General features: G+C 44.1%; 1 protein-coding gene across 1 annotated transcript; it reads left to right on the plus strand.

Annotated features, from left to right (window-relative positions):
* Window positions 1-2,322: 2,322 nt before the first annotated feature.
* On the plus strand, window positions 2,323-21,837 carry PTP4A2 (protein tyrosine phosphatase 4A2). Its single transcript, XM_030964694.1, has 6 exons — window positions 2,323-2,476; window positions 10,922-11,664; window positions 13,392-13,484; window positions 19,011-19,141; window positions 20,973-21,047; window positions 21,507-21,837. Exons 2-6 carry the CDS (start codon window positions 11,569-11,571, stop codon window positions 21,613-21,615), a joined length of 504 nt encoding a protein of 167 aa, XP_030820554.1. The 5' UTR covers window positions 2,323-2,476; window positions 10,922-11,568; the 3' UTR covers window positions 21,616-21,837.
* Window positions 21,838-24,995: the final 3,158 nt, after the last annotated feature.

Consider the following 24,995-nt stretch of genomic DNA (forward strand, 5'->3'; position numbering starts at 1 on the left):
CGGCGGCGGCGGCGGGAGCGCAGCGGCCACACCGCCCGCGCAGCGCCGGGCCGGAAGTGCCGCGCCGGAAGCTCCGCCCCCTCCCGGTGTCGGTGTCTCTGTGTGTGTGAGGGGGGATCCGCGGCGGGAGCGCCCCGCGCATGCGCAGTGTGCGGTCCCCCGGCGGGAATGGCGCGGTTGGGAGCGGCGGTGTGAGGGGGGGTGTGCATGATGGAGGCAGGGAATTGTGGCTGTGGGGAGAGAGTAATTCATGCAGTCCGCGCGGCGCTGCTGTTGGAATCCCTCGACCGCGCCTCTAAATGCGGGGACTCCATCGCCTCCTCAAGCAGCCCCTCCCAATGTCTGGCCACCCACGGGGCGAAAAAATATTAATATCTACTGTGAATCTGTTCTGTCTCAGCTTGAGGCCGTTTCCTCTCACTTTTCACACAGTAGAAGAGAGCGGCCCCACCTCACCACAAGCTCCGGGCATTTTGTGCCTGGTTTTGGCAGGTGCTTGTGGAGAGCAATGAGGTTTCCCTTAAGCCTCCTCTTAAGACTAAACCCAGCTCCCCCAGCCAAGGCATTTTCTTCGACCTTTCACGAGCCTTTGGGGGGCCCAAAACTGTAGTAGAGTAAATAGAATCATAAAATCAAAGTTGTGAGGGAGCCGATGATGGCACGGGGAGCGCGGGCGGGATTCGAACCCGCGACCACACGCGAACCGCCGACCGCAGGACTCGAACCGGCGGCTCTGACCGCACTGCGCCCCGACGGTGCCGCGCATGCGCGCTCCGCATTCCCGCCAGGCGGCGGCGCTGAGGTGCGGGAAGGGGCTGAGGGGGAACCGGGAACCGGCACCGGGACCGGGCCGTGGGGACCGGGATTTGGCCTGCCCGGGGCACAGCGCTGCCCTGAGGTACAGGGTAGTGCCGCTCTGAGGGCTCTGCGTGTTCCCCGGCCTCCAGAGTCCAGCAGTGCCCTGTGGGAGCTGAGCCTGCCCTCACGGTGCTATGGGGCACAGCCAGCTCTGGGGACGAGCCCTCGGTGTCCCTGAAGGACGAAGCTGCTCTTATCACAGTGCTGAAGAAGGAAAGGAAAGAGCCCTAAGGCCTATGATTATCACAGTTTATGTGACTCCACTTAGAACTTTGCAGAGCCATTAAACTCAGCAAAGTGGCACTGAGCAGATTCTCTGTGTATTTTGAGGGACAAAGGTTTGTTAGTTCCTTTTTTCTCACCCTCAGTTTTGCCCGTTCATGGATGATTCTTCGAGTTTCTTCCCTGATGGGTTTGGGCAAGGAGTTGAACTTGGTGGCCCTTATGGTTCCCTTCCAACTTGAGGTATTCCATGATTCTATAAATGCAAAAAGGCTTTTTTGCAGGGGTTTCTGTTATTGTGTGTGGAGGCAGCACTTCATTAGCACACATTCCAAGCACTGCAGCTGCTTAAATTAATATAAAACACAGCCCTCTATTAATAATTCGACAGTCAGAGCATGGGAAATGGGAAGACAGCAGTGTTTATAATTGGGGAAATCGCACATCTCCTCCAGCCCGTTCAGGAAGCAAGGGATCCTTATCCCTTATCCCGGTTGCTAGATCCCAATCCCGCTCCCGGTTCCCAAATCCCGGTCCCGGTCCCGCCGCGGGCTCAGGGAAGCGGAAGCCGTGGGAACCCCCCGGGCGGACCGAACCACTGGCGGCAGCGGGGAGGAGCGGGCTGTACCACTGCGCTGGCGGGGGAGGATGCTGGCGTGGAAGGCTCCGTGTGCACGTGCGGTCAGAGGGCCGGTCCAAGTGTGGGAGGGCTGCGGGGGGGTCCGGGATGTACCAAGGGTGACTGGGGACGGTTAGGGCGAGTCGCCCCGGGCTATACCAATGCCCAAAGCGGGGGGAAGAGGCCTATATCATTGGCTATAAGGGGGGTTGCTATAAAAGCAGCGGGATGGAAGGATGTTTGAAGAGGGGGCACCTCCTGCTACAGCGGGTTGCTCAAGGTATTATCTAACCTGGCTTCGAACAATTCTAGGCTCGGGGCATTCCACGCCTTGTGCCAGCGCCTCGGCACGCTCACAGGGAAGAATTTCCTCCTAATACCTAGCCTCTTGTCTTATCACTGCATTACGTGACGAAGGATCTCCCTCCGCTTTCCCTGGAGGCCCCTCCAGACACCCCAAAGTGCTGCGAGTTCCTCACGCAGCCCTCCATTCCCATTCCCCCGGAATGGACGCGCCCAGCGCGCTGCCCCAGGGCGTGTGGGGGCGGACCGTACCACTGTGGCGGCCGTGGGTGTGAGGGGCGGGCCGTACCACGGGGCGGCGGGCTGGGAGGGGGGGGGCGCGGCCTGTGCGCGAGGAGCCGTGTGGCGGCGCGCGGGCTCTCGGTGTCTCCGGCCGGACCGGGCCCAGCGCAGCCCCAGCCCCGTCACGGGCCCCGCCGCCCGCCCGCGACCCTGCCCGACCCCGCCCGGCCCCCGGCCCGCTCAATGCCCACGGTGAGGGGGCAGCCCAGGGGCTTCGGGAGAACGGAGGGGAGCGAGGGGGAGGCCGGAGGCGCCGCCCCGGAGCTGGGGAACGTGGGGGGGAATCCCGGGTGTGTTTGGAGGGGATTCCCTGCTCTGAGGGGGCCTCTTTGGCCTGGAGAGTCTCCTCAGGCCCTTGTGGGTGGTTTGGAGGGGGTTTTGTGCTCTGGGGGCCAGTTTGGGAGGGTTTTAGGGCTGCAGGGAGCTGAGGCGTTGGTTTGGGGTGGGCTTGAGGGTGCAGGAGGCTCCGTGTGGGCTCAGGGGCTCCTTTGGAGGGGGATTTGGGGCTCCACGAGGTTCTGCCTGGGACTCGGGGACTCCTTCCTGTTATGGAGGAAATCCCCGGCCTGTGCGGTTTGTTTGGGGGGCTTTGAGGGCTCCCTGCGTGCGAGGAGGGGCTTTGGGGGCAGCTCAGACCTGTGGGGTCCCTCCTGAGCTTGGGGGGCTGCACTGGGGGTCCAGAGGTTGGGGACAGTGGCCCTGACCCGCAGCTTTGGGGGTCCCATTTCCCTGCAGGGCTGCTTTGGGGGGTCCCCCCTCACCTGTGGGACGTGGGGGTCCCCAAGTCCCCACCTTGCAACGGTTTTGGGGGGATGTTCAGGAAGGGGGGCATTTCTTGGGGGATTGAAACGGGGAGGCTGCAGGAGGGTTGAATTTGGGGGTTGTACTTGGTTTTGGGGGGAATTTGTACCTGGTTTTTGAGGGGTTTGCACCTGGTTTTATGGGGAATTTGGGCCTAGTTTTGGGGGGAATTTATACTTGGTTTTTGAGGGGTTTGTACTTGGTTTTATGGGGAATTTGCACCTGGTTTTAGAGGAGGTTTTACCTAGCTTTGGGGGGAATTTGCACCTGATTTTTGGGGGACTTTGCACCTGGTTTTTGAGGGGGTTGTACCTGACTTTGGGGGGAATTTGCACCTGATTTTTGGGGGCAATTTGCACCTGGTTTGGGGGGGAATTTGCGCCTGGTTTATGAGGGGTTTGCACCTGGTTTTGGGGGGAATTTATACCTGGTTTTAGAGGGATTTGCACCTGGTTTTTGGGAGGAATTTGCCCCTGGTTTTGGGGGATTTTATCTGTTTTTTGGGAGTTTTAACCTGGTGTTAGGGGACATTTTCATCAGTGTTTTGAGGAGAGGGGTGTTACTGATTCCTGTGTGGATGGGGAACAAGTTTGATAAAAGCTGGGGATTTTTTTGGGGTGTGGGAAAGGGAAGCCTCGAGGTGATCTGTAAAGGGTGAAGGGGTTTGTTTTTTTTTGCGTTCAGGGCTGGAAGGAGCAGGGGGCTGCCATTTCTGAGGCTGCAGGAAAGGAAGGGTGTCCAGGATGTGGTGGTTTTCCTGGGGTGGCAATGGGGGCAGGGCTGTGGGGCCGGTTTGTCTGGATAAAGGGCTGCCCTGGGGGATTTGGGGCTGGGGAAAAAATAAAAAAAGGGACAAGCAACGCCTCGGGAAAAGTCCTGCGAGTGACCTGCGGGGAGGTCTGAGTCAGGAGGGGAGGATTTCTGGGCAATGTCAGCTCGGGGCTGTGCTTTGGGTCGAGGAGGAGCTGAGCTTTGGGGATTTGGGGGCTTTGCAGGCCAGGTGAGGCTGCGGGGAAGTGCTGGAAGTGGTTTCCTTCTGTCTCATGATGGTTCCTGGGTGTGATTAGTCATGATCTGCGTTTTCTCCCGGGGCAGTGTGTGCTCTCTGCTGGTTTCGGGGTGAGGAGGAGGAGGAGGAAGGCAGAAATTTGGCTTTGAAAGGCGCCTGTATAAATGGAAACTCGTCTCGAAACTCCCCGAATGAACCAGGCAGGGTCTGACTCAGAACTGCAGTTAGGATTTAAAGGAGAGGAAAAAAAAAATTAGGAAAAAAAAAAATAAAGAGAACCCCACCACTAGCAGCAGCCAGAAAACTCTGTCTCCTTATGACTCAACATGTAGAAATACTTGGATTTAATCAACTCAGCTGGAGTTAAGGTAGGAGTGAGGATGCACAGCGAGGAATGTGCGTCTTACTCGGGGTCTAGTTGTGATTTTTAATGAAAAAAAAAAGTAAAACACCTGATAAACTTCAGAGAGATGAATTCCCTGCAGAGATCCATCCTCCTGTTCCTCGGTGCAGTGCAGGGCAGAGCTCAGGGTGCTCCTGCCTGGACTTTGCCCCCTCTGGAATTCCGGGGCTGCTCCCTGTGGAGCAGATCCAGGGGGTTCAGGGAAAGGAGCAGGGCAAGGGAGTGCCAGGGAGAGAGGGAATGCCAGGGTGAGAGGGAAACCTCCACATCCTGGGCACCCTTCCTTTCCTGCCCCCTCCAGCCTGAGAAATGTCACCCCTCAGTCCTGAACATTTTTCCAGCCCGAAACACAAAAAAAAAACCCTTCAACCTTCACAGACCACCTCGAGGCTTCCTTTTCCCACCCCAAAAATACACTGACAGAAATTTGGAGGTGAGGGAAGAATTCCCTGTGAGGTGATGAGGGATGGAATTCCCAGAGAAGATGTGGAATTAATTCCCAAGGCCACCTAGAGATGCTTTAATCCACCCGAGCCACGCTGTGGTTCCAAATTTATGTTTGTGGGTTGCGTATTTTGGGAGGAAAAAAAAAACCATTTTCAGGGGCAGAGGGGTGTTACTGATTCCTGTGTGGATGGGGAACAAGTTTGATAAAAGCTGGGGATTTTTTGGGGGGTGGAAAAGGAGAGCCTCGAGGTGATCTGTGAAGGTTTTTTTTGTGTGTTCAAGCATGGGGGTGACTTTTCTGAGGGGAAAGGAAGAGTGTCCAGGATGTGCTGGTTTTCCTGGCGTGGGTGCTGTGGGTGCCTCTGGGTTCCTTTGGCAGCTCCTGTGAACATTGGAAATCAGCCCCGTGCCCTGGAGCTTGCTCTTTTTTGGGGGACACCTCTTAAATAAGAAATCTCAAATGCCTGGTATCATCTCACGGCTTTGTGCTGATTTTTGTGAGGGGCCCAGCGAGTGTGAAATGTCCTTTCCCAGCCCTCAGAGCTCTCCAGGTTGGCTCCACTGTTACTTGTAGCTTTTTGTTGCCCCTTGTTTCTCTTAAAAAAAAAATAAAAAAGTTCAGCTCTTTGCTGAAAACCGAGCTGTGCCCCTGAGAATGGGCCGTGCCTGGGAACAATTGGGACTTTGTGGAGGGCAGTGACATTTATCAGTCAGCCCCAGGCTCAGCTGTCAGCCTGCTTTAACTCCTCAGCTCCAAAGCCGGCAGAGCTGCGTGGAAACTCGAATCAGGGAGATGAGCAGGGTGCAAGTGACTCAGCTCTGCAGCTTCTGTGTTTTCTGGGTGATTTCTGAAGTTGCTTTCAAGTCCTGCTCCACTCGTTAATGGGCTTTTGCTGCCGGGTTTGATATTTGGTGTGAGAATGTTTGGGCTGAGCTGTTGATCAGGCAGGACCTTGCTTTCAAAGCCCAGCTTAGACAGCTCAGCCTTCTGGTTTTTAGGAAGGACTTATTGATGTCGCAAACAAATTGCTGAAAGTAATTTTTGATTTCACTTGAATATAATTCCGTGGCTTAAACAGGATTGGAGCTCAAGTTTTAATTTTTTTTTTTTTTTTTTAGCAGAGCTTTTTGCTTTTGACTTCAAACACTTTAAACAACTTTGACTTCAAACACTTTTAACAACTTTCAACTTTTTGGGTACGGAATGCAAATACCATTCAAACATGTCCTTTAAAAACTTAAATGATGGGTGGGGAAGGTTTTTTTTTTAAAGAATAATCCCACTGTTAGAGCAGCATGAACAGGGAAGAGCATGCAGCACTTTCCTAGAAGAATTGTGGCAGTGTCCAGCTATTCCCAGTGTGATTTTTCCCATCCATTCCCGTTCAGCTTCGGGAGCTTTGCCTCCCTCTGTGCAGGTGACAGTTGTCACCATTTCCTGACGTGTCACTCGAGGCTTCTTTGAGGCTTTCTCGTTCCTGCTGGGGCAGATCCGTATCTGCAGAGGAAACGAGTGAGTCAGCCCCGAACTGGGAGGGACTGGGAGGGAGCTGCAGCCGCCCGCGGGGGTGGACAGGGTGGAACAGTGAAATTTTTTTGACCTCACCCCTCTCCAAGGCACGTGTCAGTCTGAGCGAGCTTCCTTCAGCCAGGAGTTCACCCAGAACCGTTTAATTCCAGGGGTTTTTTTTCCTCCTTGAGAGGATGTCTTAGAAAAGATTTTTGGTTTTGCTTCTTGGCTGATTTGTGGTTTAGGTTTGAAAGCTCCTTTTGGAGGTCTCCGGTTTGTTTCGCGTGGAAAATGGTGCAGGTGAAATATTTTTGGTAGTGTAGGGATAGAGAGGGGAATTTTGAGGAAGGGGAAGTAAAACCTGGCATGGGCAGAGCGGCAGGAAAAGCCAAAATCCTGAGGCAGGATGGAAATCTGATGGGATCCGTTTGTGGGGCTGATTTCACGTGTGAAATTCCAGAGATTTCACAGAAAAGGAAAATCCAGCAGCTCGTGGATTCAACGTGGATCCTCCCCTAGGGGAACAGAATGATTTGGGATTGCCTGAGGCCCTTAGAGGATCAAAATGATTTGGGATTGCCCATCCTCCCTTAGAGGAACAGAATGATTTGGGATTGCTCATCCTCCCTTAGAGGAACAGAATGATTTGGGATTTCTCATTCTCCCCTAGAGGAACAGAATGATTTGGGATTGCTTGTCCTCCCTTAGAGGAACAAAATGATTTGGGATTTCTCATTCCCCCTTAGAGGAACAGAATGATTTGGGATTGCCTGAGGCCCTTAGAGGATCAAAATGATTTGGGATTGCCCATCCTCTCTTAGAGGAACAACATGAGTTGGGATTTCTCATTCTCTCCTTAGAGGAACAGAATGATTTGGGATTGCTTCTCTCTCAGAGGAACAAAATGATTTGGGATTGTTCTCTCTCAGAGGAACAGAATGATTTGGGATTTCTCATTCTCCCTCAGAGGAACAGAATGATTTGGGATTTCTCATTCTCCCCTAGAGGAACAGAATGATTTGGGATTGCCTGAGGCCCTCCCAAGGATCCTTTGGATTGAGAGTAACAAATTAGCAGCCGTGCTGTGCATCCTGTGCCCCGGGGCGTTGGAAAGGGGATCCCGGTGCCCTTTCCAGGGGGATCCTGTTCTGCAATCCCTGCAATCCCTGCAGGCTGCAGCTGTTCTGGGCTGTTCCTCTCCCCCTCTCTCCTTTCGGTGGAGCTGGGAATTCCTCACGCTGTCATTCCTTGGGTTTCCTTTCCCCTGGGCTGCTGCTGGCTCTGCTGGAGTCTCAGATTTAGGAATCCTACATTGGGGGTTGTGGATGTTTGGGGTTTCACTCCCAGCCATCTCCAGCTCCTGTCAAGGCCAGGAATTAATTTCTCTCCTGATCAGATGTTACCTTAATTAACGTATGCTGCTTAATGCCTGCCTTTCCCAGAGGTTTGCAGCTTCGTTTTGCCCATTCGAGAAGAAATTCCTCTCAGATTTACCTCGGATCAGGCTGGGAGTGAGGGGAGGGATCTGAGCGTGTGTTCAGTTAAAAAATCCCAAAATCCTTCCCCACCTGCACGGGTGGCACCTGGATGGGGCCGGGGGCACCTGGATTGATCAGGTGGCACCTGGATTGATCAGATCACAGCTGGATTGATCAGATCACAGCTGGATTGATCAGGTGGCACCTGGATGGGGCTGGTGGCACCTGGGTTGATCAGATCACACCTGGATGGGGCAAGTGGGACCAGGATGGGGCAAGTGGCACCTGGATTGATCAGGTGGCCCCTGGATTGCTCAGATCACACCTGGAGTGATCAGGGGGCACCTGGATTGATCATCTCACAGCTGGATTGATCAGATCACAGCTGGATTGATCAGTGACCGCTGGATTGATCAGGGGCCCCTGGATTGATCAGGTGACAGCTGGATTGCTCAGAGCGCCCCTGGATTGATCAGATCACAGCTGGATGGATCAGGTCACCGCTGGATTGATCAGGTGGCCCCTGGATTGATCAGATCACAGCTGGATTGATCAGGAGGCCCCTGGATTGATCAGGTGGCACCTGGATTGCTCAGATCACACCTGGAGTGATCAGGGGGCACCTGGATTGATCAGATCACAGCTGGATTGATCAGGTGGGACCTGGATTGATCAGGTGGCACCTGGATTGCTCAGATCACAGCTGAATTGATCAGGTCACAGCTGGATTGATCAGTTCACACCTGGATTGCTCAGATCACACCTGGGTTGCTCAGATCACACCTGGATTGATTGTAAACAAAATTTTTAATTTTCTTAATTAGAAGCCTGATTTTTCTATTTAAACTCAACATCTGTCAGCAACCCAAAGTTTTAAAATTAGCCTTGTGTGCTACATCAACTCCTTATCCTGCTGGAAATAACTTTATTCAGCCTTAAATACAGTGTTTTATTAAAAACACCTTTTTTAATCACTCCTGAGCTGGGAGCTAATTAAATGCTCCAGGAATATTCCTTTGGGAAGGGGAGCTGGTGTCACTCCTGCTTTTCAGAGGAGCTGCTGACTCCTTCCACAGGTGGAAATGAAATATTCCACTTTTTAATCACTCGGTGAATTTTGTTTGTCCAACCGCCTTTTGAAATGATTGGGGTGAAATTCCCTCTTTGGTTCAAAAATGACCCTGGTTTGATACAACTTCCAGGGCAAAAATAAAGGATGGAACAAAGAACTCTGGATGAGGCTCTTCCAACGAAATCTGGTGCTGAGGAGAAAAATCTAGGAATGGAAATTCTCCTTTCTCCTTATTCTGCCATTCAGTTATTTATAAAAAACATTTTTGTTAGCCTTAATTAGGCTTTCACCTCTTAATTTGCTACGACCTGGGAGAGAATGAATTGATAAATGAATAAATTGATCAAGGTTTGATGTGTTTGGAGGGGATTCTTCCATCCTGTGGATGAAACATTCCAGGATTCCTGGTGGAAATTTGGATTTCAGTCCCTCAGAGCGTGAGGTCAGGGGAGGTGATTGAAAACAGCTTTTCCTTTGCCTCTGGCAAGCGAATTAATATCATTTTTGGCACTCCAAGCTGTGCTTGAAGGGAATAATTGCTGTTCTTGGGGTGATTTTTGACTCTGTGGCAGTGAAAATTTGGTGGTGTTTAATTTACAAGTGAGGCTCTCATTAAACACTGGGCACTCCTGAGCTGGGATGGGGTGGTTTTAATTAATTTATTGCTAATTATCCTCACTCAGCTCTGCCACCTTGACCTTCCCCTCCACTTGTGGCTTTGTGATTTCTGTGATTCCTGCCTGATTCCAGCCTTTTTCCCCTCAAAAAAAAATAAAGAATTGCTCCAGCAGCAATTCCTTGCCTTCGTTATTTTTAAAAGCCCTGAAAAACCACATTGATAATTTAATATTTAATTGAATATTTCACTCCTGCTTTGGGGATAACTCTCATTTTCACCCCCCCTAAATGTCATGGCTTTGTTCCATCCTTTATTGCTGGAATTTTGTATTTGGAATTTTGCCTTTTCAAACTGGGGCTGCTTTTAAAGGCCAGGTCTGTAAATAGAGATAAGGCAGAGAAGAACCCCAAGTTATTACGGTGATAACTGAAATAATTGAGAATAACTAAAAGTTATTGCTGCTCAATGACCATTTGGCCGTCACTTTGATAAATTTCTGGGGGAATATTTCGAGTTGGGTGAAATTTATCTGCTAGCAGGAGCTGAAATACGTGAAAAATTGATTATATGATATTATTTTATTTATTATAGCCTTTCCTTCTGCTCCTGCTGCTGCTTTTGTTCAGAGAGCAGAGGCACAGCAGAATTTGAATTTATTCACAATCTTTATGATTAGACCTATCAGAACTTCCATTTATTTGGGTTTTTTTAAATGATAATTTAAATTTCAGTTCCTCAGGGGGGGATCACTCTGGGCACAGCACCCACCAACCCTTTTCCCTTTGTTTTTCCCCCATTCCAGGAGTGGGAATTACAACAATCCCAAGAGAATATTCACAATATTTACAATTAAACCTATCAAGACTTCAATTTTTTAATTATTATTTTAATTTGAATTTATTCACAATATTTAAGATTAAAGCCTATCAGAACTTTGATTTATTTGGTTTTTTAAAATTATTCTTTTAATTTGGGTTTATTCACAATATTTATGATTAGGCCTATCCAGACATTGATTTATTTGGGTTTTTTTTAATGATAATTTAAATTTCAGTTCCTCAGGGGGGGATCACTCTGGGCACAGCCCTCACCAACCCTTTCCCTGTGTTTTTCCCCCATTCCAGGAATGGGAATTACAAATCCCAAGAGAATATTCACAACATTTATGATTAAACCTATCCGGACTTTGATTTATTTGGTTTTTTTTTAATGATAATTTGAATTTCAGTTCCTCAGGGGGGGATCACTCTGGGCACAGCCCTCACCAACCCTTTCCCTGTGTTTTTCCCCCGTTGCAGGTGTTCTGTTGGAGGATCCTTGGCACATTTATGGCGATTCTGAGCGTCAGGGCAGACTTCTGCCAGGCCCAGCACAGCACCCTGGCTGCCAAGTGAGCTCAGGGGGCTCCCCAACCTCTTTGTGCTGCCACGATTCCCATTTTTTTGGTTTGTGGTTTTTTTTTTTTTTAAATTTTTTTTACCCCTCCCAAGACTCCGGGACCCGGCTCAGATTTATGGGATTTCTCCTGGCCCTTGGCAGCAGATTCCTGGCACCGACTCTGGCCCAGGAACAAACCAAGAGGAGACAGAGCCCTGCCCTCACCTCACCAGTGCCTCCATGTAGGACAGGCTGCCCTGCCTGTGCTCTGCTCTGGGAATTTGGGGAGTCTGAAGGATACCACCCCGCCAGCAACTGAGGATTTGGAAGCAAACCTGCTTTTTTCTAGGAGCAAAAATTGAGGAACAAACCCATCAAAGCAAGCTCTGATCAATCCCAGGCGCATTAGTGCTCTTTTTGATGTTTTCTGCTGTGAAACGTTTCCAAGGTCATTGATTTTTTTTTTTTTTTGTTTGTTTTTATTTTTCCCCCTTTATTTTGATTTTTTTTCTTTTTTTGGGTTGGTTTTTTTTTTTTGGCCCCTCACACAAATTTTTTTTTTGCCATTATGAACCGTCCAGCCCCCGTGGAAATTACTTATGAAAATCTGCGTTTCCTGATCACTCACAACCCAACCAATGCAACCCTCAGCAAGTTCATCGAGGTAAGGAGTCCAAAAAATTCCCAAATCCCTCAAAATTCCTGTCCAAGAATCTGCTGACCACTCCTTCCCCACCTCTGGAAGGAAATTTAAGGTTTTTTTTGTCTTTATTTTTCACATTCTCCTCACAGTATGAGAATCACTGCTGATTTTTTTGTGAATTCCTGCATTTTTTGTCTTGGATGAGCTTCAATTTTGAGATACAAACCTTGCCACCAAGGATTTACTCCTTGGACAAAAATGAGTCCAAAAAAATTCCCAAATCCTTCAAAATTCCTGTCCAAGAATCTGCTGACCACTCCTTCCTCACCTCTGGAAGGAAATTTAAGGATTTTTTTTTTTGATCTTTATTTTTCACATACTCCTCACAGTATCAGGAGAGAATTCACTGGTATTTTATTTTCTGAATTCTTGCATTTTTTGGCTTGGATGAGCTTCAATTTTGGGATATAAACACATCCCCTTTTCCATCAAAGCATCCCTGGACTTAATAATGGGTTCAAACAGAAAGATTTAGGTTAAAAATACAGGGAATTCCTGCCTGGGAGGGAATTCCCTGGATCCCTGGAAATGTCCCAGGTCAGGTTGGTGTCCCCACCCAAACCACCCCATTACAAAAATATTTTGATTTTGTGACTCTAAATGTTCTTTTTCATTAAGCCACACACTGTTTTTAATAAATAAATCAACCATTGCTGGGTTAAGAGTTGGAGCTGAGCTTTCTCCTCCCTCAGAAAATGAAATACAAATTAAGTTTAGGTTCACAGGATGAGTTATTTACCTCCAGTGTCTAATTAAGAAAGGATACTTAGATTTTTTTTTCCTTTTAGCTCAATAATTGATCTTTTGAAGCTTGTAATGTGGATTTGTTTGTCTAATTACAAAACATCACTTAAATCTATGAAGAAGAAGGTAAAGAAAAGCAAATTGCTTCTACCTTAAAACTTCTGTTTTGCTTCATATTTATCTTTATATTCTAAAATCTTAAAGTTTCTTTACTTTGTGATATTGCACACTTGTAATCTTAGTACTATCAATTAATTTTAGAGCAAATTAATTAATTTGTTCTACAACTTTAGGTTCTCCTGTGGGTCTGTGCCTTTGAACACAGAACATTTAAAATTCTCATAATCCAGGATTCTAACACCCCAATTACTGAGAATTTTTATTTAGAATTTCCTCCCTTTTCCAGCACTCTCTGCAATGGATATTCCTGCTAATTCTGAGGTGCAATTCAGCCCCAAACAGCAGTGGAAATTCTGATTTTTGAGCTTTCAGAGTGAGCTGGAGCAGCTTTTGTTTGATCCTCTGGTTCTTTATCTGGCCCCGAGTGCTACTTTTAGTGCATTGCCAGGAGGCTGGAGCGTGGTGGGGCGTGTGTTCTGTTCCTCCCTGCCTCCAAATGTCAACACTGGCTGAAGCAAACAGTCCCAGGCTTCTATTTAAAGAGGAGAAGAAGCTGCATGGAGCATTTAAGCAGCTATTTTAGTACTCTCATAATTGCAATTTTCCTCTCATAATTGTGATTTTCCTCTCATAATTCCAATTTTTTCCCCCCCTCAGAAACATTTCTCATTTTTTTCTGTCCCTTTTAAATTTCCTCACAAATTTTATCCTTCCACGTGCACTCACTTTGGTGCCCTGAAAATGTGGAAAATGTTGATTTTTCTAGCTGATAAAAAGAGATTTCTCATTATTCAGTGCTCAGGTGTTTTATTTTCTCTTCCAAGGAGCTGAAGAAGTACGGGGTGACAACCTTGGTGCGAGTTTGTGATGCCACTTATGATCAAGCTCCAATCGAGAAAGAAGGAATCCAAGTTCTAGTGAGTTGCCTTTAAAACTGGCTAAAAATATGAATTTTTCATCTCTAGAACTTGTGGGGATCTCTTCAGTGCTTGGGGATGGTCCAGCATGGCCAAAAAAAAATTTAGCACCAGGTAAAGGTGGGTTTAAAAAACTCAGTGGGTTTTTGTGTGTTTTTTTGGATTTGTTGAGATATTTTGTGTGGTTTTTAGGGATTATTTTGGTGATATTTGGTGCTCAGCCCCGTGGTTGAAGCTTGGTTTGGTCCTTGTCTCTGGCCCCTCAGCATTTTTTGGCTTTGCTGTTGGTTTTTTCAGCATGAGGATAAAATTCCCTCTCTTTGCTCTTATAGAAAGTGCCACTTTCGAGCCTGTGGGGGACAAATTGCCACAAATTTCTGTGGCAGGAGAGAACCACGGAATCCTGGAATGTTTTGGGTTGGAACCCGTCAATCTCACCCACACCATGGCCAGGGACACTCCCAATTAATTAAAAAACACTCCCAATTAATGAAAAACCACTCCAGATTAATCCAACCTGGCCTTTGGACAGTCCTGGGGCAGCCACAAATTCTCTGGGAAATCCATCCCAAAAACCTTTCCTCACCCTCAGAGGGAAGAATTCCTCCCAAAATTCCTTCTTGAGCCCTGAGTTGCCACAAATCTGTGTGACAGGAGGGAACCATGGAATCCTGGAATGTTTTGGGTTGGAATCCCTGAAGTTCATCCACACCATGGCCAGGGGGGAACTCCCAATAATATCCAGATTAATCCAACCTGGCCTTGAATTCTTTTGGAGCAGCCACAAATTCTCTGGGAAATCCATCCCAAAAACCTCTCCTCACCCTCAGAGGGAAGAATTCCTCCCAAAATCCCCTCCTGAGCCCTGAGTGGAGCTCAGCAGGTGGAATTCCTGCCCTGCTCACTCACATTGCTGTTGTGCAATGGTGTCTGGCTGACCCAGGGAGGTTTTTTTAAGAGGTGTGTGCTCACCCCGAGCTTCCGGGCAGTGTTTTTCCAGGCAATACTTGGGAATTATTAGAGTAACTGATAAAATCAGTTTATTTTGTTGGAGTGAGTAATAACACCCCGGTGTTGTGAGGGCAGAAATTGCACCTCAGCCTTCCTGCAGCTTTTCGTGGCTCAGCTACAGGAAAACTCCTGCAATTTTTCGTGAGGGGAAAAAAAAATTATTGTGGCTTATAAATGAAAATTTCACATCCAGGTCAGTCAGGTTTCTTGGCTTCTACAGGAAAAATGCAGTTTGCCATGAGGAGAAAAAAGTTTTTATCCGGGCATATCAAATTGCACATGCAGGTCAGCCAGGTTTTGTGGCTTCCACAGAAAACTCCTGCAGTTTTTCATGAGGAGAAAAAAAATTTATTGTGGCATATCCATGAAAATTCCACATCCGGATCAGTCAGGTTTCTTGGCTTTTACAGGAAAAATGCAGTTTTCCATGAGGAAAAGAAAATTTTATTGTGGCACATGAGTGAAAATTCCAGGTCCAGGTCAGTCAGGTTTTGTGGCTTCCACAGGAAAACTCCTGCAGTTTTTCATGAGGGGAAAAAAAAATTATTGTGGCTTATCAATGAAAATTTCACATCCAGGTCGGTCAGGTTTCTTGGCTTTTACAGGAAAAGTGCAGTTTTCCATGAGGAAAAGAAAATTTTATTGTGGCACATGAGTGAAAATTCCAGGTCCAGGTCAGTCAGGTTTTGTGGCTTCCACAGGAAAACTCCTGCAGTTTTTCATGAGGGGAAAAAAAAATTATTGTGGCTTATCAATGAAAATTTCACATCCAGGTCAGTCAGGTTTTGTGGCTTCCACGGGAAAAACGCAGTTTTCCATGAGGAGAAAAAATTTTTATCCTGGCATATCAGTGAAAATTCCACATGCAGGTCAGTCAGGTTTTGTGGCAAAACTCCTGCAGTTTTCCATACAGAAAAAAAAAACCCAAAACATGGAAAAATCCTGCAGTTTTGCGAGGAGAAAATAATGTTATTGTGGCATATCAGTGAAAATTCCACGTGCAGGTCAGTCAGGTTTCCTGGCTCCCAGCCCTGCAGAGTTTTTATTCCAGTTCCAGGCAGCCACGTGGTTGGAAAAGTCCCTCCTTGCAGGGCTGCCCTCTGGAATTGTGTTTTTCCTCCTTCCAGAGGACACTGGGACGCTCCTCAGAGGCTGGGAGGATTAAATTAAATTAAATTAAATTTGTGCTGTGCAATCCCTCTGAGCCCTGAGTTAAGCTGGGGCTTGGGAGAGAATTCCTATTCCAGAGGGGAAATTCCTCCCAGGGCAGCCATGGGATGGAATTCCCACCTTCTCCAGGATCTGAGTTTGTGTTTCTAGAATAATTCAGTATTTTTTGCTTCTCAGGAAGAATTAAAACTTCAGTTTTGAACCGAAAGCTGCTCTTTGAGGAAGCTTTGCTTAAAAAAAAAAAACAAAAAAAAACCAAACAAAAAACCAAAACTGGAAATGGGGTTTGCTGCAGCTCTGCCCTGGTGTGGAGAGCAGAATCTCCTGTTTGGAGATATTTCAGCCTAAAAAGCTTCAGGGCACTGCTCCAGGAGGGAGATAAATCCAACTCCTTTTCCCCATGAATTCCTGCTTTTTATTTTCCAGCCAGAAGTCCTCTTGCTGCTCTGAAATAGGATTGAGTAACCCCCAACTGAGAAAATAACACCTCGCTATTTCAAGCTAATATTTGCCTGTGAAAAATAACATTTCAACATTTAAAAACACAGCCTGGGGCAAGATTAGTGCCTCTTTTAGCACCATTTAATGTCTGTTTTAGCACTGCTGAGGTCAAAAATGTGGTGAAACCCCTGAAAATGGAAATGTTTTGGCAGACCCGGGAGTGGGTCATGGGTAAAATGTGGTGGCTCCAGAGTTTTCTTTTTTCCCAGATGGCAGAAAATAGGGAATGAGCTGTTCCTGGGGCTGGGCTGCAATTCCCTGCAGGGATGGATTTAATTCCTTGGGATGCACAAAATTCAGGAGCACAAAATCAGGAAAACCAGGAGGGTTTTGTTTTTTCTGAGAGGATTTTTTGGCACTTTTTGCCTTCCAGAGGTGGCTTTGTTCATCTTCAGTGTTTTCATTTTTTTGAGAGGATTTTTGGGACTTTTTGCCTTCCAGAGGGGCTGTAGTGATTTTGTTCATCTTCAGTATTTTCTTTTTTGAGAGCATTTTGGCACTTTTTGCCTTCCAGAGGCAGCTTTGTTCATCTTCAGTATTTTTTTTTTTGAGAGGATTTTTGGCACTTTTTGGCTTCCACAGGTGGCTTTGTTCATCTTCAGTATTTTTTATATTTTTCCTGAGAGGATTTTTGGTACTTTTTGTCTCCCACAGGTATCTTTGTTCATCTCCATGATCCAAGGGATATTTCCTTGTCTTTTTCTCACTCTTTGATTTATTGGATCAGATTTTTTTTTTACCCTCTGTGCCCCCCAGGAGCCACCACCAGGCTGGCTGCTTGGAATTCCTTGGAGCTCCTAATTCCAGTATTTTTAAAGAAAAACTTCTTTATCCCCTCAAAGTTCTGTCACTTCACCACTCCTGGAGCTGTTGTGCCGTTCCAAATAAAAGGAAAAAAATTGATAAATCCCTTTCCTGCCTCTCCCCCTTTGTGCAATCCTGGTTTTTAATCACTGTGCACCTCAGAATTTGCTTTTTGTTTTTCCCCTGTCCAACAGGAACCCAGAGGTGGCAGAGCTCAAAATAAGGAAAAAATCCTGCAAAACTTTGCTGCATTTCCATCCCCGATGCCAGAATTTTTTTTGTCCCTGTGTTTTATCAGTGCTGCGATTGATTCAGGCCAGCCCAGGAGTTGTGTGGATAGGAAGGAAAAGATTTAATTTCAATTAAACACAGAAAATCCTCTTTGAGAAGCAGCATCCTGCTGTCTGTCCCTCTCTTCCCGGGACAGGGGGTGCCACAGACCTAAAATAACCCAGCAGCACTGTGGGATTGGCTGGAAAATCCCATAAAAACCTTTTATTGGAAAAGAACAAATTTTGATTTGTGATTTTATTCCTGTGGCCTTTCCCTTTGCTGTGTTGTCCCAGATATTTTTAATTTTCCAAGTACTTTAACAAAGGACTCTGCACTCTTCAGGCTCGGTGAATTAATCCCATATAAAATTATATTGGTATTTTTTGGTGTTTTTTTTTACTGAACTCCCACCTCACAGCACATCTCAGAATGAAAACTCTGGTGGTTTGTGCTGTTTTCAGGTTCCAGAGGATTTTATTTCGTCAGAACCTCTTCTTAAAGTGCTCCAGAAAAGAGATTTTTAGTCCTAAAGAGGGGAGAGGGCTCTTTTTAAAGCAATTTCCTTCCATTTTTCAGAGGTTGTGGAATAATACATCACAATAATCTGAAGAAAAGTGCTAAAGAATTACTAAATACTGTTTTTCCCCCTTTACATCCTTTCTCCAGCACTCCCTGCATCCGAGAAAATGATAAACTGTGGGATGTTGTGCTTGGGCCTGAAAGGAAAGTTGTGTGAGGAAAAATGGAAAGCTGCTTCTATGGCAAAAATATCAAATTTTGATTTTTGATTCCTCTGCAATTGGGAATTTTTAGGAGCAGCTTCACCCCCTCAGAATGGGATTTTCTGGAGCACAAATGGGATTTTCAGAGGGTGCCACAGCCGCCAGCACAGCAAAAATATCCATTTTTGATTATTGATATGAAATATAGCCTGGATTTAATGGGGGCTGCCCCTTCAACAGCAAAAAATGTGAATTTCTGCCATAATTTGAGCACCTTTCTGCTCATAAAAGTGGGGTTTTTTTGGTTTTTTTTTTTGTTTTTTTCAAATTAAAAACACACGGGGGATTGGGAACTCCCTGAATTGCTGGAGGAGCTGCTCCTCTGGAATTGAGAATTTTTAGGAGCAGCTTCACCCCCTCAGAGCCTGGAGCACAAATGGGATCTTCAGAGCAAAAATACCAAATTTTGATTTTTGATATTTAATATAGCCTGGATTTAATGGGGGCTACCCCTTCAACAGCAAAAAATGTGAATTTCTGCCATAATTTGAGCACTTTTCTGCTCATATAAGTGGTTTTTTTAAATTAAAACCACCCAGGGGATTGGGAATTCACTGAATTCCTGGAGGAGCTGCTCCTCTGGGATTGGGAATTTTTAGGAGCAGCTTCACCCCCTCAGAGCCTGGGGCACAAATGGGATTTTCAGCCACCAGCAGAGTTCTCCTCACTCCCGTGTTTATCTGAAAATACCTATTGATTTTCACATCTTTTTTTTTTTTTTTAATAAAATGGCATTTCAAGGGCAGGGATTTCTCCTCAAAAACCCCTTTATTGCAGAGGAGTTCACGTGGGGCTGCAGTGCCAAGTGCAATTAAACGGTTGTTAAACATTTAACGTTGCATTTTATCCACCTGCAAACTCCTGTGCCGCCGGAAAAAAAAAAACCCAAAAAATTGTGTTCATTATCCTTTTTTTTATTGACTAAAAGCAGGGTTTGTGTGTCCCTGGTGCAGGCTGTGGGTTTAAAGGATTTTTTCCTCCTCAGGACTGGCCGTTTGATGATGGAGCACCACCCCCCAGCCAGATCGTGGAGGATTGGCTGAACCTTTTGAAAACCAAATTTCGGGAGGAGCCCGGGTGCTGCGTGGCTGTTCACTGTGTGGCAGGGCTGGGAAGGTCAGTGCCTTGAAATTGGCTTACATTATAAATAAATTATAATAAAAATATTAATAAATTACTCTTTATTCCATTATTAAATTTATTACTATTTGTTGTTGTTAATTTATTATATTAAATAATGCGTTTAATTACCAAATTATTATAATTATTAACAATTATATGTTAATCAACCAATATTATTAATTTAATAGTTACTAGTAAATCAACGAATTAATTATATTAAATTTAAAATAAATTTATAAATTGAAATAATTCAATAAATTATTCCATATTAAGTTTATTAATGAATTTAAATACAGAATTAATATAATGATTAACCATTTTATATTAATAAATCAATAGAATTAATATAATAATAGTAAATCAGCTAATTAGCTCATTATATTAAATAATAAAGTTAAATACGAAATTAATAGAATTATCAACAATTTTATATTAATAAATCCATAGAATTAATTTAATAATTAATAGAAAATCAACTAATTATTTAATTATATTAATTCTAAAATACATTTATTAATTAAAATGATTAAATTATTTCATAGTAAGTTTATTAATAAATTTAAGTATGGAACTAATATAATTATTGACAATTTTACATTAATAAATCAATATAATTAATATAATAATAGTAAATCAAGTAATTATTTAATTGTATAAAAGAATAAATTTAGATGCTAGCTTAATATAATATTTAATAATTTATATCAATAAGTCGATATAATTAATATAGTCTTTAATAATAAATAATTATTTGTGTTAATAAGTTTGAATGCTAAATTAATGTAATTATTAATGTTTCTATATTGATAAATTAATATAATTATTAATAGCGAATCAACTAATTATGTAATTGTATTAAAGAATAAATTTAATAAATATAATAATAAGCTTTATTTGGCAGGAAGGTGTTTAACAACCCCAGATTTCTCTGTTTTCTCCCAAATAATTTAAACCAACATCAAATTTGTGTCATGAAAGTAATGGGGACTTAAAAGAGCTTAAAGACATTAATTCATTAATTTTATTATTAATTATGAAATTATTCTAGACATACAATATATTATATTAATACATTATATGAATTAATGGATTACTTTCATAATTGATCAAAAACCTTGGGGGACACGTATGTCAATCATGAATTCAGTGATTTCAAAGTGTCATGAATTGATCAAATTCACCCTTGGAGGATGAATAATTGTATTTATTCAGGTGCAGGGTGACAGTGGGAGTTATTCCTCCTAAATTTTCTTATTTTAGCCACAGGAACTGTCCAATTCTGGCACCTCTTTAATCCTTTACACCCCCTTAGAGGTGCTTCTTGCACTGTGGAGTGGACAAAATTCAATGTATTTGGGGATTCCTGGGTGTTAAAACCCCATTTTTTTACCCTTAACTGACTTCTGAAAGGAAGATCCCAAAGCAGAAAATTCTACTTCTCCCTGCTCCTTGACAGAATTAGTTAAAAAAGAAAAATATATAAATATCTCTAAAGCCATAGCTCAGTGTCTGCACAGCTCACTCCACACTCAAAAGCATTCAGGAGATGTCAAAAACCAGAAAATGAGGTTAAAGTGAGATAACAACCCAGAATTATTCTCATACCCCAACCGCTAAAGAGCTGCTATTGATTTTTTATTTCCTTTGCAAGAAGAATCCCTTCCAAAAAAAGTCATTTTACATCGGGCAAAACACCTTTCTGTAGGAAATGCTGAGAGGAAAAAACCCCTTCAGCTGCTTGTTTGGGGAGAGGAATTGGATGAAATTTGAAGGATTCCATTTATTATTTCTGTGCATCTCCCTGAAATATTGATTTTTCCTGCAGGGCTCCCGTTCTGGTCGCACTTGCTCTCATTGAATGTGGAATGAAGTATGAGGATGCAGTTCAGTTTATAAGGCAGTAAGTGAAAATTCTCTTTTTTTTTTTTTTTTTTTTTTTTCCTCCCCAGGAATCTTTTATTCTGTGGTTTTTGACCTTCCTGAACCTGTTAAGGAAGAGATTTGGGGGTTTTTTGTGAGTTTTATCCTAAAATAAATAATATCTCATTAAAATTTGTGTTAAAATGTGAAGAAAAAGCTCAAATATCTTGAATTTTGTGAGGTGAAAATCTGTCTGAAGTGAGCAAAATAATGGGGTTTTTTTCCCATTGATGTCCAACTTTTCTGTGTTTTTTCTTTTAGGAAAAGGAGGGGAGCTTTCAATAATATTTATTATTTCATCTATTTTGAATATTATTAAATATAAAAATAATTTAAAAATAATAACTAATTAAAATTACAACTAATCTGCCTGAAGTGAGTATAAAGGTGCTTTTTTTTCCCATTGATAGCCACCTTTTTTTGTGATTTTTTTTTTTAGGAAAAGGAGGGGAGCTTTCAATTCCAAACAGCTGCTTTATCTGGAGAAATACCGGCCCAAGATGAGATTACGCTTCAAAGATGCCAACGGTCACTGCTGTGTTCAATAAATAAACACAAAAACCAAAATATTGATCTCAAAAGGAAGGCAGAAGTGAGCGGGGGGCTCTTCTCTGGACTCTTGGCACCTGGAAATGTGAATCTGGAATCAAAAAAAAAGGAAAAAAAAGTCATTAAATTAGTGGTGGAGTCAGTGCTCCTCAACCTCTGTCAAAAAAAAAAGGGTGATGATGATTGAGAGGAAAAAACCCCAAAATTAGAAAAATATATAATAATAATAATAATAATAATAATAATAATAATAAAAAAGCCAATTAAGAGAAACATTTCAGTGAAGGATTGTTTTCTCCTTAAGCTGCAACCTGCAAGGAGAAAAGCAGTTTCTGAACCTTCTGTATTTTTAACTTTTTAAGAAAAGAAATAAAGTCAACTTTATGTCTAAGGAAAAGCAGCAGAGCCTTGCCTTGTGCAGAAAGGATTTTCTGGAGGTGAGAAAAGCACCCCCAGCCAGGAATGTGAATTCCTGAGATGTGAATTCCTTTTTAAACTCTTTAAAAAAAGGAAATTATTTTGGTTTTTAACCAGGGACACGAGGAGGAGCTGACTGGGAACAGCCTGACAGCCTTAAGCCACTTTTTGGGCACATCCCAGGGATTTTGGGGGATGTTTTCCATGGAATTCTGACTCCTGGGGGGCTTGAGCAGGACCCTCACTGCCTAAACCCTGTGGTGAATCTGTATTTTTGAGAGTATGTGTGATTCTCTGCGTGTGTCACTCTGATTTTTCCCAAAGAATTTGGCTGAAATGTTAATTTTAGACAGAAAATCCATCCTGGCACACAAGACTGATGTTCCAGAGTGTCCTGGGTGAGCGAGGGGCGATTCAGACAAGGGTTTAAATTTAATTTCTCTGTCAGAAAGATGGAAAAGGCTTTTTTATTTTAATTTTTTTTCCTGCTGTCCACATTCCCAGCCTTGCTGAGCACAGGAAATTGGGATTTTGAGGGAGGGCCTCACTTGCTGTGAGGGGGAATTTTCTCAGCTGAGCCTCTGATTAACTTCTTTTCTTATATTGGGGTTTTTGGGAGGGAGAATCCCAATTTCCACCCCAAAATCCTGACACCCTTCATCAGCAAACCCTAAAAATTTGGTTTTGTGGGGCTGCCATTGAATAAATGAAGGGATTTTAGGAGCAGGCCAGGCTGCTCCTATCAAACACATTTTTGATTTTGGCTGCCCCAGGAGTTACCTTGAGCACCTTTTCCTGGGTAATTTTCCATAATATCCATATTTTCTTCCATAATATCCATGTTTTTCCCACAATATCCATGTTTAGAAGGGTTTGATCCACCTTGCTGAGCACAGAAGATTGAGATTTTGAGGGAAGGCCTCACTTGCTGTGAGGGGGAATTTTCTCAGCTGAGCCTCTGATTGCCTTCTTCTTTTTTATTGGGGTTTTTGGGAGGGAGAATCCCAATTTCCACCCCAAAATCCTGACACCCTTCATCAGCAAACCCTAAAAATTTGGATTTTGTGGGGCTGCCATTGAATAAATGAAGGGATTTTAGGAGCAGGCCAGGCTGCTCCTATCAAACACATTTTTGATTTTGGCTGCTCCAGGAGTTACCTTGAGCACCTTTTCCTGGATAATTTTCCATAATATCCATATTTTCTTCCATAATATCCATGTTTTTCTCACAATATCCATGTTTAGAAGGGTTTGGATCCACCTTGCTGAGCACAGAAAATTGGGATTTTGAGGGAAGGCCTCACTGGCTGTGAGGGGGAATTTTCTCAGCTGAGCCTCTGATTGACTTCTTTTCTTATATTGGGGTTTTTGGGAGGAAGAGCAAACCCAAAAATGTGGGGTCCTTATAAAATAAATTATATTTTTGGAGCAACTGACACCCTTCATCAGCAAACCCTAAAACTTTGGCTTTTATGGGGCTGCCAGTGAATAAATTAAGGGATTTTAGAAGCAGGCCAGGCTGCTTTTATCAGACACATTTTCGTAGTTCCCTGCCCCAGGAGTGATCTTCGACGTTCTCCTGGGTAAATTTCCATAATAACCATATTTTTTCCATAATATCCGTATTTTTCTCCATAATATCCATATTTTTTCCCAAAATACCCAGCTTTAGAAGGGTTTGGATCCAGGTTTCAGGCCCTGTTCCTTCAGGATATTTTGAAATTTTGTTTTTTGGGCTGTACCTGCAACAGGTGAGGTTTCATCCCCATCCCTTCCTCATCCTCCTTTCCTGGGATTTCTCCTTTTCCCAAACTCCTGCAGGAGCCTTTCCAGAACGCAAGAAATGGATTTTAGGAATTCCAGCCTTGGCAGAGATTTTATAAATTGACCCAGAAAATGTCAGTGCTTGTCAAAGCCCCTCAGGTGAGCTCCCCAAACCCTCCCAGGTGTGTCCCTGCCTCCAGGTTGTGCTGAATTCCCTCCTCCCTGTGGAATATTCCGATTTTTCCATGGATCAAGGAGAGCTGGAAGTGTTTTTTGGGGTGGGTGCTGCCCTGGGGAGGGAGGGAAATGGTGCTGAAATCACAATTCTGCCCTTTGCCTTCCCCTCCCACCCTCAGAGCCTGAGGAGTCAATAACAATGAACCTTTCTGCAAAAAAAAAAAAAATAAATGGAATTTTGAGCCAAAGGTATCCTGGTTTTTAAACCAATTTGACAAATTCTGGAATTCAGATGAGAGGGGAGGGTGCTGAGCTGGATGCAAACCCCAACTCCTCCTGAAGAACAGCAAAATAAACCACATTTTAAATGCTCCGTGTATAACTTCACATTCTTCCCCCTAATTCCCCTCTTGATTTATGATGTCCTAATTATCATATCCAGCCTTAATTAGAGGGGGAAATGCAGATTGTCCCGGTGTCCCCAGGAGCTGGGGGTGTCACTGTGCCCCAGGCGCAGCTCCTGGCTCAGCACTTGAACCTGGTGCAATAAAGTTCTTGCAGTAAAATCTCTTTTTTTTTCCTCTGCCTCTCGATGCATTTATTGCAGCACATTCATGGTCAATAATCACCTTTAATTGGGTTTAATTATCTCCAAGAGTTGGTGCCCCGTGGTTTGGAATTGCTGCTGGGAAAAGCTGATTTTAACGGGGAAAAAGGAACAATTCTCTTCTTTTATCTCTTTAAAAATTCTTTAAAAATTTCTTTAAAATTTCTTTTAAAAACTCTTTGAAATTTCTTTAAAATTTCTCTTAAAATTCTTTCTTTAAAAATTCTTTTATCTCTTAAAAAAAAATAAATAAAGTGGAAACTTACCTTGAACCAACCCAAACAACAGCTCTGACCTTTCCCAGGAGCTGTTGCCAAAACTTTTCTGGACAAAGCTTGACCTGGCAGCACCTGAATGGGGGAATTGTTTTGGGGTAAAAATAGGGGAATTTGGGGGTCCTGAATACCAATATTT

The sequence above is a fragment of the Camarhynchus parvulus genome, chromosome 23 (assembly GCF_901933205.1).
Source record: "Camarhynchus parvulus chromosome 23, STF_HiC, whole genome shotgun sequence".
NCBI classification, from domain to species: Eukaryota; Metazoa; Chordata; class Aves; order Passeriformes; family Thraupidae; genus Camarhynchus; species Camarhynchus parvulus.